We start from the raw sequence: 14,932 nt of genomic DNA, 5'->3' as shown, positions 1-14,932 counted from the left end.
GAGTCTTTACCTCAATTATTCATAGAAACATCAGGCTCAAATATCGAAATCCTTCACCTTCCTTGTTCATTACTGTCACTTTTCAATCAATCAATTGAGATTTTACATGAAAAGGAGGTAAAAATACCTTTGATGGGTTGACAAGTGATTTATGTGCCACAATTTTCTACCCTGGAACCAAATGCTTGTGGATTGGCCAGTTCTTTTTAATTTTATGAGACTCTTTATCACTGGTGTCAGGACATTCCTAGTAGCAAGTGCCACTACAGAGGTTCACCACAGATGTTCCAGTTGTAGCTGTTGTATTGTTTATGTATACTTATACTATGAGAGAAAATCACAAAACTAGGTGATTGCAGTAATTATTGTGTAACATGCTCATGTAAAGATTGTTTTTGTGACCTGTAGGCCAAAATCCATAACATACACCCAAAAATGCTCCGGCAGCAAAATAGTTTTTGTCCAGAATAATAAATGTAGTATAAAAACACAAACATGTTCAATTCTTTTACTTGGGCATTGCCGTGAGTGTGACAATCTCGCCAGTTATACAGGAACTAAATTTCATGGAACGCAGAATGGACATCCATCTGGGAGTTTGCTCTCTTCCTATTGCCAAAGTTCAGCTCAGATGAGCCGCCACACCACCTAACTCAAGGTCGGCTTGGATGTAAGTCACTAGGTCACTAAATTCCTCCCACAGGTTCACCAAATGTCCTGCCACATGTCTCCAGTATGTTGACTGAGCTGGTAGCAGGAACTTAGAGAGAGAAATAATGCACAAAACGCAAACAGCAGATCTGCTAATGCATCTCTCAGAAAGTAAACTCACAGATGCAACTAAAATTAAAAAACACAGGGCGCTGCTGCCTCCCCATACTCCTTTACGGATTATGTGACATCATTTTGTCATCTTCCACTAGAGTGACTGTTTCTTTCTTACATTTTCTCACACTACTGCATACAGTCCACAGTTAAAGTTGTTTGCATCTGTACAGCTCTCCTGGTAGCTTCCATACTAAGACATGCTGATGCCATAGAAAACTAACCAAGCCACATACTTGGTGAGTCAGTCTTCAACTTCCTCATGTATTTTTTAAATTTCAATATATGTGTGTTATCCAAGGTGATTAACAGGAAAGGTAATGACTCATGAATTGTGAATCATTTCCATTCTTTGGGGTCATTACTTTGTGTGCACTTTAAGCCCTTGTCAGATATAAATTTCTTTATTTATGGCACAGTTCAGCGCATTTTATCCTTTTAAGTGATATGTGTCACTGATTTCTACTTCCCTGATGCATTTAAATTGAGCACTTTTAAGGTTTTGAACATAGCTCCTGGATATAAAAGTAAATCCCATTAATTCATAAAAGTGTGAAGTTCTGCACATACCAATGGAGATCGTCCAGACGGCAGCAATCTTCATCATTGCCTTGGTGCGGGAGTTGAAGCGGCTGTGCTCAATTGGATTACGTATTGCTACATAGCGGTCCAAAGAAATGGCACACAAGTGCATAATCGACGCGGTTGAGAAAAGCACATCCAAATAAATCCAGATGGGACACAAAGCGTTTGGTAAAGGCCAAGCATAGTCTGAAACAGAAATAGCATTAGAATTAGTCACACGGGTTTGGACACCCTATTGAACATCTTTCATTTTTAGGCTGAAATTTATGCAAACTGTGCTGTCCCCTCAGGGTCTTTAAAATTTGATGTCTGTAATAAACAGATGCTTCTAGTTGCCTTTCTGACTTAAACAAATATGCAAATTAACATCTTCCTTACAGTGATATGTTTTAAGGCACTTATGACGCACAAAATATTATTATTATTAAATGTGTTATTAAATGTATGGCTGACGCCTTTACCCAGGGTGGCTTACAAGTTCAGGAAATGTTTCAAATGTTTACAGACATGTTCAGAAATTTACAGCACAGGTGGGCTAAGTGACTTACCCAGGGTCACACCTGGGAAATGAAGCAGCAATCTGATGATTTAAAGTCCAGTGGCTCAGCTAACACACCATATTTGCTGGCTAATTCAACTATAGAGAGGGAGCAATTCTTCTACTGTTGGCCTTTTATTTCATGGCTCTTACAAAAGGTAGCAGAGTTCTATATACAGGTACAGTGTCTATGAATAGTATTCACTCTTTTGACGCTGATCAACAGAAAAGGGCTTTTCAATGTGAAAGTGAGAACAGAGCTCTGCAAGTGGTTGAAATTAATTACTCAGTTGTGTTTTAAAGTTTGTGAACCCTTAAGAATTTTCTATATTTCTGCATAAATATGACCTTAAACATCATCAGATTTTCACTCGAGCCCTAAAAGTAGATAAGGAGAAACCAGTTAAACAAATGAGACAAAAATATTACACTTGGTCATTTATTTATTGAGGAAAATGATCAAATATTACGTATTTGTGAGTGGCAAAAGTATGTGAAACTCTAGGATTAGCAGTTAGTTTGAAGGTGAAATTCAAGTCGGTGTTTTCAATCAATGGGATGACAATCAGGTGTGAGTGGGCACCTTGTGTTATTTAAAGAACAGGGATCTATCAAAGTCTGCTCTTCACAACACATCTTTGTGGAAGTTTATCATGGCATGAACAAAGGAGATTCCTGAGGACCTCAGAAAAAGAGTTCTTGATGCTCATCAGGCTGGAAAAGAGGTTACAAAACCATCTCTAAAGAGTTTGGACTCCACCAATCCACAGTCAGATTGTGTACAAATGGAGGAAATTCAAGACCATTGTTACCCTCCCCAGGAATGGTCGACCAACAAAGATCACTCCAAGAGCAAGGTGTGTAATAGTCGACGAGGTCACAAAGGACCCCAGGGTAACTTCTAAGCAACTGAAGGCCTCTCTCACATTGGCTAATGTTCATGTTCATGAGTCCACCATCAGGAGAACACTGAACAACAATGGTGTGCATGGCAGGGTTGCAAGGAGAAAGCCACTGCTCACCAAAAAAAACATTGCTGCTCGTCTGCAGTTTGCTAAAGATCACGTGCAAAAACCAGAAGGCTATTGGAAGAATGTTTTGTGGACGGATGAGACCAAAATAGAACTTCTTTGGTTGAAATGAAAAACATTATGCTTGGAGAAAGGAAAACACTGCATTCCAGCATAATAACCTTATCCTATCTTTGAAACTTGGTGGTGCTAGCATCATGGTTTGGGCCTGTTTTGTGGCATCTGGGCCAGGATGGCTTGCCTTCATTGATGGAACAATGAATTCTGAATTATATCAGAGATTTCTAAAGGAAAATGTCAGGACATCTGCCCATGAACTGAATCTCAAGAGAAGGTGGGTCATGCAGCAAGACAACGACCCTAAGCACACAAGTTGTTCTACCAAAGAATGGTTAAAGAAGAATAAAGTTAATGTTTTAGAATGGCCAAGTCAAAGTCCTGACCTTAATCCAATCAAAATGTTGTGGAAGGACCTGAAGCGAGCAGTTAATGTAAGGAAAACCACCAACATCCCAGAGTTGAAGCTGTTCTGTACAGAGGAATGGGCTAAAACTCCTCCAAGCTAGTGTGCAGGAATGATCAAAAGTTACTGGAACCGTTTAGTTGCAGTTAGTTCTGCAAAGGGGGGTCACACCAGACACTGAAAGCAAAGGTTCACATACTTTTGCCACTCACAAATATTTAATATTCAATCATTTTCCTTAATAAATAAATGACCAAGTATAATATTTTTGTCTCATTTGTTTAACTGGTTTCTCCTTATTTACTTTTAGGACTTGAGTGAAAATCTGATGATGTTTTAGGTCATATTTATGCAGAAATATAGAAATTTTAAAGGGTTCACAAACTTTCAAGCACAACTGACTAATATAAAACATAAAAGATTTGTATTCACATCCTTCAAATCAGTTTTTGGCAGCCATGACAGCCTCAAGTCGGTGTTCACAGGTCTCTCTCCATGTTAGCTTCTTGCAATCTTTCCCATTCTCCTTTGTAAAACTGAAGAATGACTGTTTTTCAAGTTCAGTCACAGATTGAGATCTGGACTCTGACTCAGCCATTTTCCTTTGGAGCTTAGACTTTATGCTTTAAGTGTTTTTTTTCTTCCTGGAAAATAGATCTTCCAAAGCACAGGTTTCTTGCAGATTACAACAGATTTTCCCTGTATTTTTCTGCATTAATTTTACCCGCTACCATCACAAGCTTTCTAGGGCTTCCTGCAGAGAAGCTCACCCAGAGTGTGATGCTGCCACCAACATGCTTCACGGGTAGGGTGTGTTTTTGATAATGTGCAGTGTTTGCATACGCCAAATATGTCATTCAGCATAATAACTAAAAAGCTCAATTTTGGTCTCATCAGACCATAGAACCCTTTTCAAGCTGACTTCAGAGACCGCCATGTACCTTCTAAAAAAATTAAACAGGAGAAGTCATGTGAGTTTTTTTTTGTTTGTTTTTTAAACTGTGTCTCTCCCATAAAGCCTTGGGATTAATAAAGTATCTATCTATCTATCTATCTATCTATCTATCTATCTATCTATCTATCTATCTATCTATCTATCTATCTATCTATCTATCTATCTATCTATCTATCTATCTATCTATCTATTTAAAGATGTGACTGGTAAAGTACCCGGTTAACAGTTGTCTGCACATTCTCACCAGTCTTAGAGACTGTAGCTTGTAACTTCTTCAAAGTTCTCAATGGTCTCTTGGTGTCCTCCCTCATTAGTCATCATTTAGCATGACCACTCAGTTTTTGTGGTTGGTCTGCTCTAGGCAGATTTACAGCCCTGGCATCTTCTTTCCATTTCTTCATAATTGATTTAATTCGACTCCAAGGGATGTTCAGTGACGTAGATATTTTCTTTTCTACATTCCATGACGTGCTTTTCAATCACCTTTTCGTTGAGTTGCTTGGAGTGTTCTTGTCTTCATTGTGTAAGTTAGGCCACAAAACTGACTCAGCATACATTGGACATTCAGGTACAGTTTTTTTATGCCAAAGTTGTCCAACTCCAGTCCTGGTGGTCTACAGTGGCTGCAGGTTTTCATTCTAACCCTTTTCCTAATCAGCAAGCAGTTTTCACTGCTAATTAACTCCTTTTCTTTTATTTTAATAGCCCTTTTTATAAGAATTCAGTCCTCTGAATTAATTTGTTTCTTCATTAAATGGCAGCCAAACAGAAATGAGATGTGAAATGAGCCAACAGATGATCATTTAAATTGTAAAGTCAGACTCCAGCCAGTTTCACTCCAACCAGTTTCTCAATGAGAAACCAATTCTTGCTGTTAATTAAAGCCGTTATTGAATATCATGGCTTGTTGCTGCTGCTCTCATTCTGCCACAGAAGACTGTTGACTTTCTGTTTTTTCAGACGGTGTCTACTGAACTAATTACTGGCTTTCTAAAACCATTTTTTATTTCTACATGTGTAATTAATTTAGAGCCCTTTGCAGATAGCAGTCTTCACTTTTAAATTAAAGAGTTTTTTTTTCTGTTGACCAATGACAAAAAGGCCAAATTAGAGCCACTGTGATTCAGTGTTGTGGAACAATAAAATGTAAAAAACTTCCAAGGTGGTGAATTTTCTTCATGTGCACTCTATTCATGATGTCTGCTATACAGAATAATAATGATCTCTTTATATACAGAGTGCCTTAAAAAGCAATCACCCCCAAAAATTATATTCATAGTTTGTTTCAAATTCTTACAATTTATTAAAGTTCAAATTTTTCTAGTTCATCTACAGAACAGGATACATCATGCCAAATAGAAAGAAACCGACTGAAAGCCTTTAAACAATTTGCTAAAAAGGAAGAATTTTAAGAAAGTATTTATATGCTTTGTAAACATAAGGCTAACTTTGCTCCGGCACTCAATATATCCTTACCTGTTCACCCAGTTTGTTTATTGTCTTCTCTTATTCCAAGAGCTAAATATAAAACAAGTGATGAAGCAGATGTTTGCTGTTATACACCAAAATCTACTTTACCAATTGAGATACACCAGGCTAATACTCCTAAAAGTCACTTTTTAATATTTTTTTGTTTAACTTTCAATAGATTATACAGTATATATACAGAAATTTCATATACTTCATGGATTTGCAATCATTATTCATCTTCAGTGTTCTGCTGCCTTTTCAGATTTTCTGTGGTGGCGTCTTGCTCCAACAACTGTGGACAAGACCCACCATAAAAATTGTTTATGATGCTTAAAATAGCAATACTACTGAAGAATATTTACATTAGGTAGAATGTCCAGTGGGGGCTCGGTGGTCTTAAGACTTTGAAACACCTCCAGCATCTCACCCAGGAATTTTTAAAAAATGTTCTGTCCTCCATGGCCATCTGACCATAGCAGAGGACGTATCATTAAAGGAATGAGGACTGTGCTTTATCTGTTACTTGTATATCTTTGTTATGTGTGTATTGATGTATCCTAATTTACTCTTTTTGATATCTCATGTGATCATTCTTATTATTATCTATTTCTAATTTGTTTTTCTTGTCTTGCAACTTTTTCTTTGACATCTATTAAAGCACTTTCAGCTACATTCTTTTATAAATAAATCATTCTGTCTATATGTTTTATAGTGCCTATCTATCTATCTATCTATCTATCTATCTATCTATCTATCTATCTATCTATCTATCTATCTATCTATCTATCTATCTATCTATCTATCTAAAACCCCAAATCAGAAAAAGTTGTGATGGTATGAACAATGCAAAAAAAAAAAAAAACACAGTAATTCTTAAATTCACTTTGACTTTTATTTCATTGAAGACAGTGTGAACTCAAGATATTTCAAGTTTTGTCTGGTTAACTCCATTTCATTTCTTAATATACTCCATTTCTGCATTTCAGGCCTGTAACACAGTTCAAAAAAGTTGGGATGGTAAAGCATTCACCTCTTTGTAATATTGCCATTCCTTCTCACAACACTTACAAGATGCTTTGGCACTGAGGACACCAAGCAATGAAGCGTTTCAGGTGTTATTTTCTCCCTATCATCCTGCAAACACATCTTAAGGTGTGAATCAGAAAAGGTATGTTGTTGTCTCATTATTTGTTTCAAAATTCTCCACACATTCTCTATTAGGGACAGCTCAGACTGCAGGCAGGCCAGTCCAGTACCTGTACCCTCTCCTTCCACAGCCATGCCTTTCTAATGAGTGCAGAATGTGGTTTTGTATTGACTTGGTGAAAAATGCATTGATGTTCCTGGAAAAGAAGTTGTCTTGAAGGCAGCATATGTTGCTGTAAAATCTCAATATACATTTCTGCATTAATGCTGCCATCGCAGAATTCTAAATTACCTTTGGCAAGTGCACTGACACAACCCATACCACGACAGACCTTGGCTTTTGGACTTGTTGTTGATAACAGTTTGGTTGGTCGTTTTTGTCTTTGGTTTTAAGCAAACGGTGTCCATTTCTTCCAAAAAAGATTCATTTGACCACAATACAGATTTCCACTGTGTGATGGTCCACCCCTGATGCCCCTGACCCCAGAGAAGTTACTTCTGGACATGATTAATGTAAGGCCTCTTTGTTGCACAGTAAAGTTTGTGAATGTAACTCCATATTGTAATGCTTGACAAAGGTTTGCCAAAGTAATCCCCTGCCCCTGTTATTATATCAGCTATTGATGAGTAATGTTTCTTGATGTAGTGCTGTCTGAGGGATCGGAGATCACAGGTGTTCAGCTTAGGCTTGAGCCCTTGCCCTTTTGCACTCAAATTCCTGCAGATTCTTTGAATCATTTAATGATATTATGCGCTACAGGGGGACAAATACAAACCACTTCCAATCCTTCTTTGAGGAACATTGTTTTTAAACATTTCAATAATTTACTCACGCATTTGTGGACAAACTGGTGATCCTCTGCCCATCTTTGCTCTTCAAAGACTCGGCCTTTCATGGATACTGCTTTTGTACAAATCATGATTACAATCACCTGTAGACTTCACCTGTTTGGAATTACATTATTGTTTAATTATTTTACCTCATTAATGGCCCTAATTTGTCCCTGTCCCAACTTTTTTGGACTGTTTTGCAGACCTGAAATGCAGGAATGGATGTATATTAACAAAATAAATGAAGCTGACCAGACAAAACATGAAATATCTTGGATTCATAGTGTCTGCAATGAAATAAAACTCAAAGTAAATTGAAGAATCACTGCGTTTTTTAAATTTTATTTTCATTTAACATGATGTCCCAATTGTATCTACTGTATCTATCCAAAATAATTAGCCATAAAACATTCCAAATTAGTCCAACAAACAGTTATGGTATGTTTCTCTAAAACACATCCTCCTGCAGCCAATAAACTGTTAGATTCTTTTCTTTTGACAATGCTAAATACAATTTCCTAAATTTGTTTTATTCTGACAAATAATATAAATGTCAATGATCAATAGGGGATACTAGAATAAAGCCAAAGGGGCCAAAGAGAAACAAGCAGAGGGTTTTCATTCAATAAGCTATACAATGTGGCTTATTATATATGTCAAGTCAAGTTGGGAAGCATGCACTGGGGCGTTGCTACACCCACTACACGTCACTGGATAGCGTCCATGTCTCACAACCATATAGTAAGACAGGAAACACTAGGACTCTAAAGACTTGGACCTTTGTCTTTTTGCATAGATATTGGGAGCGCCACACACCCCTTTCCAGCGACCTCATGACCCCCTATGCTCTCCTAATCCGTCTACTGACTTCATAGGAAGAGTCACCAGAGACATGAATGTCACTGCCAAGGTAAGTAAACCTCTCGACAAGGTCGACACTCTCTCCGCAGACAGACACACTGCTGATGGCTGTGCCCAAGAGGTCATTAAAGGCCTGGATCTTGGTTTTTGAAGGGAAAAAATATAAATAAGACAAAAAGAACAGCAAATAAACTCATTCTGGTCCTACATTAAAGAATCTTGAACCCTTGTTTGTAGACGGGGTGGTTTATGCACTATATCAGATGAGTCCTGGGGGCCTCCTGTGGCTGCAGGTTTTCATTTTCACAAATCGCTTCTATTAATTGGACTCCAGCTTTAATGAAGCAGGTTGTTATTTCCAAGCTGTATGTTTTATTTTTAACTATCTAGAAATCACAAACTGGTTATATATACTATGCTTTTATTGAATAAAGCAAGAATCTTGGTATGTTAGATATATAAGAATTCATTATTTTTGTTTTTTAATATTTTGTTCTATTTTAATCATCAGTATTTGGATATCATTAAGAGTCCAGTGAAAAAACTAATGAAAAAGAAAATGACAAAACAACATTAAACATTTAAAGATAATACAGTTTCTTCAAATACACAGTAATTGTCACACTACTGCATATTTATTATGCAAAATAAGATCAATTAAAGGTAAGAACGACTCACTGATTTGGGAAACTGATTGAAACAAAAATCAGGCCCCAGCACAGAATCTGAGGAGCACAGTACGGTATTGCCATTGCGGTCCACTTCTCAGTTCCTTCCTTCCTTCTTTCCTTAGTACCTGACTTTGATGGTCTCTCTTGCTACTATCAACCAAATGCTTACTTCTTCTCTCCTCTCACCTCTGTAATCACCAGCCTTTTATTAAGAAAGTGATTATTATATTCCTGGATGAGGTGCCACTCCATAATTGTAACCGTGACACCAGCCTACAGCTCCCTCTAGTGACCTCTTATGTGCCTGCACTCTTGAGGTGTCTAAAGCTTTGAAGAGCTACATGTTAAAAGAAAACCCCAGGCTGCCTATCTTTGGACAGCACTGCCCCATGTATCCTTATCCTAGGCCACATGCCAGCTATCAGCCAGAGGATATTTTTTCCTTTGCTTTCTTTTTTTTATTTATCAAGTATAATTCATGTCTATGAACTTGGTACAAGGCATGCATCTGTGAAGGAAGAAAAGGTTAAAGGTTATTTGCGCACTGAAAAGTAATAAAGTTTAAGGCCCCTTTTCAGCTGTATTGCCTACATCAGGTTGGTAACTGAAAAGGAAAGAGCAGGTAATATAAATAGGAGAGAAAGGATGGAACAAAACCCAGGACAAATGAAAAAAGACAAAGTTGAGAACAGGTGGTAAAAAGCTGCCATTACAGAAGATGAAGTGTGAGATTAAAAATGCTGGTCAGTCATTAATACTTGGAGAAATATGTGAATCCAGGCTAAGAAGGAGATTAGCTTCTGTTTTCCTTTGAAAAGTGTATGTGAAGCCCTGGGAAAGAACACAGACAGAGTGATCAATATTACTATAATCAAGGGCTGTGAAATGTTCTACAACAAGCTTTGTATGGTCTCGAATGTGCTCCTGAAACAGTCTTCTAGCAATTTCTCAGTTTCACATAAGTAGATGGCTGGACACTTCCTAAATGAAATGCAGAAGATAAGATTTTTAGACAGGCAAAGAGCCCGTTCTTTTAACGGATGAGCTGTATATGAGAAGCTTGCATAGGTTAGGTGGTCAACAGAATCATATCAAGGAAGGGTTAGTCCGAAAAAATTAGAAAATTTTGTTTGATAACCTGAGAGATGAACTATCAGGGTGAAGAGAAAGAGCTGTAGAGGGTAACTGTGTGAGTCAGTTGGGTTATAAAAGAGGTTTTGAATAAGGAAAGGTTGATAAATTGACTAATATTTAAAAATGGTGGAGCTGTGGTGGAAAAAGTGACTGTAAACCTGAGAGATGGATAGAAACTACTACAGTAACATTATTATTGAAATCATGTAGATGACTTCTGGGACAAGACATAGCACCAACACAAGTGTCAATATATGTTTTATACAGGTCCAGTACTATGCCTAGGTATGAGAAAAATAAGCACTCTTCCACTTAGACAACAAAGTTGTTGGCACAGCTAGGTTTCATTCTAACAACCTTTGCAACACCACTGAGATGGTGAAAAAAGGTGTTATCAAAGTAGAAGGCATTGAGGATAAGAACCAGTTCTGCCAGGCTGATGAAGGTGATCCTGGACTGGATGTCTGTTGAATGAATGCCTTCATTGTAAGGAATGACTGTGTAGAGTGAGATGATGTACGTGATTAGGAAAAGCAGTAAGAACTTTGAAACCTAAAGCTGTCAAACAACTGCAGAGCATGGTTAATATATTTTATGTATGAAGGGAGACCTTCAATTAGTGGTCTCATAATAATGTTATGGTATGATGAAATATGAGTAGTGGGACAGTGGTATGCAAAACAATAGGGTGTCCAAGATTGTCTGGGTTGTGGACTTTGGGGAGAAGTTATAACGGAGACATCTTTTTTTCACTTAAGAAACATAGCTAAAGTTAGACCTCTTATATCACTGAAAGATGCTGAGAAATTAGTTCACGTGTTTGTTTAAAGTCGTCTAGATTACTGTAACGCACTTCTCTCCGGACTACCCAAAAAAGACATAAATCGTTTGCAACTCGTGCAGAATGCAGCTGCTAGAATACTAACTAGGAAAAGAAAATCTGAGCACATTTCTCCAGTTTTGATGTCACTACACTGGTTACCTGTGTCATTCAGGATTGACCTTAAAATTCTGCTTATGGTTTATAAAGCCTTAAATAATCTCGCCCCATCTTATATATCGGAATGTCTGACACCTTATATTCCAAATCGTAACCTTAGATCCTCAAATGAGTGTCTCCTTAGAATTCCAAGAGCAAAACTTAAAAGAAGTGGTGAGGCGGCCTTCTGCTGTTATGCACCTAAAATCTGGAGTAGCCTGCCATTAGGAATTCGCCAGGCTGATACAGTGGAGCACTTTAAAAAACTGCTTAAAACATATTACTTTAACATGGCCTTTTTATAACTTCAATTTAACTTAATCCTGATACTCTGTATGTTCAATTCTTCATAATAACTATTCATGGTGGCTCTAAACTCCATACTGACCCCTGCTCTCTCTTCTGTTTCTTTTTCCGGTCTGCGCCACCACCTACTCAAAGCATCATGATGTTCCAACAATGATGGATGGATTAAAAGGCAGAAGTCTACGTGACCATCATCATCAAGTCCTTCCGTGAGAACCTTAAATCCAAATAGGACTGTTTCATTTATGTTAGGTAGAATGCCCAGAGGGGACTGGGCGGTCTCATGGTCTGGAATCCCTACAGATTTTATTTTTTACTCCAGCCGTCTGGAGTTTTTTTTGGTTTTTCTCTCCCCCCTGGCCATTGGAACTTACTCTTATTCTATGTTAATCAATGGTGACTTATTTTATTTTCTTACTGTGTCTTTTATTTTTCTATTCTTCATTATGTAAAGCACTTTGAGCTACTTTTTGTATGAAAATGTGCTATATAAATAAATGTTGTTGTTGTTATCTTTGGGATTTCAATAATGAAATTAGCATCAGGAGGCAATTCCTTTCTACTGATGAGAAGATGAAATGTCTAAAAATTGTTTTTTATTGTAGATGCCCCCCACCCCCATTGTTAGCATTTGCCACCTATGTCTTTTTGGTGAAAGGTCACCCCTTGGCTCCACCAGTACACCTCCCACATATTCCCTGTTACTTTCATGCCCTGCCAACACCATAAATAGAACTGATATCACAAGAATTAAACTTAATGTAACAATACATTTTCAAACCCTCTTATTCCAGTTCATGATCACTAAGGTCTGGTGCCCACTACGGTAGCACTGGGGTCAAAGCAGCAACCAATCCCGGACAGAGAAGCAATCATCAGAGAAACTGGTCAGTTATAAATGTGATCCTTGCAATGATATGTAGCTGAATTGACAGTTGTGTGTCAGTATTGGTTAATTTCTAAAATTTGCAAAGCTGGGAACCAAAACAAATGTTCTTTTCAAAAAAGAGCTTCATTATGAGTGCTTACTCAATATGAAAAAATCTGACCTGCATTGGACATTGGACACTGTGCTTTGTGGGGCTGCCTCTATGGACAAGCCAACAGTGCCTACAGTTAATGTGCAGTTTACAACCATCTTTGCCAAAATGCATTCTCCAGGCTCTTGTTTCCTGTTCATGTTTTAAAAATATTTTTTCTACTTTCTCAGTGCTTGCTATAACTGCTTGGCTTAAGCCATCTGTTAATTTCAATAATTTTTGGTTTTGCGCCCTCCCCCATCATAACCTATTGTCTATTTGGGAGGAGCAAAAGCTTAAGATTCGTCAACAATTTCGATATCCAGTTTTTGACGGATCTTGACATTTTAGGTCCCCCGATACCGAAAACATTGATATCTCGATGATGGATGTGTGTTTGTCTGTGTGTTTCTGTGTGTCTGACGATGGTCTAGAGTTAAAATGGCTGGATGGAAAAATACCAAACCCGAAAATTCAGCCATTTATGATGATGATATGCTGTTTAGTTTTTGAGCCAAATCGTACAAGAGAAAAAGGTACTCTAGAAGAACCCTGAAATACCATAATTCTGAAATTAATTATGAATTCTTCTTGTCAGTTTCCATCGTAATGATGTATTTTAGGACTACCCAAAAAAAGACATAAATCGATTAAAACTAGTGCAGAATGCAGCTGCTAGAATCTCAACTAGGAAAAGAAAATCCGAGCACATCTCTCCAGTTTTGATGTCACTACACTGGTTGCCTGTGTCATTCAGAATTGACTTAAAAATCCTGCTTATGGTTTACAAAACTCTATCTTATATTTCAAAAATGTCTTACACCTTAAACACCATATCATAACTGTAGATCTGCAGATGAGTGTCTGCTTAGAATTCCAAGAGCTAAACTTAAAAGAAGTGGTGAGGCGGCCTTCTGCTGTTATGCACCCAAAATCTGGACTAGCTTACAAATAGGAATTCGCCAGGCTGATACAGTGGAGCACTTTAAAACACTGCTGAAAACACATTATTTTAACATGGCTTTCTCATAACTTCATCTTAGTTTAATCCTGATGTTCTGTATATTCAATTAATTATCATTATTATTCATGGTATTCATATTCAAAATCCATACTAACCCCTACTTTCTCTTCTTTTCTTTTTGTGGTTTTCTGGGGTGGTGTCCTGCGCCACCATCACCTGATCTAAGCACCGTGATGTCCTTACATTGATGGCGTAAAGGCCAGAAGTCCACCTGACCGTCATCATCAAGTTCTTCAATGAGAACCCTGAATACCATGAGGACTGATTGAGGTCATTTATTTTAGGTAGAATGCCTAGAGGGGCTCGGAGGTCTCGTGGCCTGGAACCAATGCAGATTTTATTTTTTTCTCCAGCCTTCTTGAGGTTTTTTTTGTTTTTTTTTGTCCTCCCTGACCACTGTACCTTACTTTTATTCTATGTTAATTAGTGTTCCCTTATTTTAATTCTTATTTATTTTGTCTTTTTTCTCTTTCTTCATCATGTAAAGCACTTTGAGCTACATTATTTGTATGAAAATGTGCTATATAAATAAATGTTGTTGTTGTTGTTATTTTATGATCAGAAAGATCAGCATCAGAGTGGTAAATAATTACTGAAATGTTACAGAATAGTTCGGGTAACTTGATTCCTAGGGCACAAAACCTACAGACGCTCACGTCAAGTTTTTCTTTTTTATATACCTTTAATCTCTGAACCAAGTAGTTCCAATTTAAAGTCAGTGTGCTAGAGGCTACTCTGGAATCGCCAGGCATTAAACAGGACAGGGCACTCACATTTATTTAGGTGAGCCAACTGCTTCATCTTTCAGATGTGGGAATACCCAAAGAATATCCATGAATGAAGACACAAGGAGCATGTTTAAATTCAACACAGACATGCACTGGGCTGGGGAGACACCAGTGTTAACCCACTGGACCACCATGCTCCCTGGTATTCATTACATTTAAATCTTTATTGTTATCATAAATTAAGAAGAATAAATCTCTTCATTGGGTGGCGCAGTGGGTAACGCTGCTGCCTCGCAGTTAGGAGACCTGGGTTTGCTTCCCGGGTCCTCCCTGTGTGGAGTTTGCATGTTCTCCCCGTGCCTACAT

General features: G+C 37.7%; 1 protein-coding gene across 9 annotated transcripts in view; it reads right to left on the bottom strand.

Annotated features, from left to right (window-relative positions):
* The window catches only part of htr2cl1 (5-hydroxytryptamine (serotonin) receptor 2C, G protein-coupled-like 1), a 740,469-nt gene that overhangs the window by 47,890 nt on the left and 677,647 nt on the right, over window positions 1-14,932 (bottom strand). For all 9 annotated transcript variants that reach the window (XM_039766482.1, XM_039766488.1, XM_039766486.1 and 6 more), the window contains one exon: window positions 1,396-1,596. In XM_039766482.1, coding sequence (XP_039622416.1) covers window positions 1,396-1,596 — 201 coding nt within the window. The remainder of the gene's footprint in view (window positions 1-1,395; window positions 1,597-14,932) is intronic.

The sequence above is a fragment of the Polypterus senegalus genome, chromosome 10, assembly GCF_016835505.1.
Source record: "Polypterus senegalus isolate Bchr_013 chromosome 10, ASM1683550v1, whole genome shotgun sequence".
Lineage (NCBI taxonomy): Eukaryota > Metazoa > Chordata > Cladistia > Polypteriformes > Polypteridae > Polypterus > Polypterus senegalus.
The sequence above is the reverse complement of the archived record's forward strand: the minus strand, read 5'-3'. Positions and strand labels throughout refer to the sequence as shown.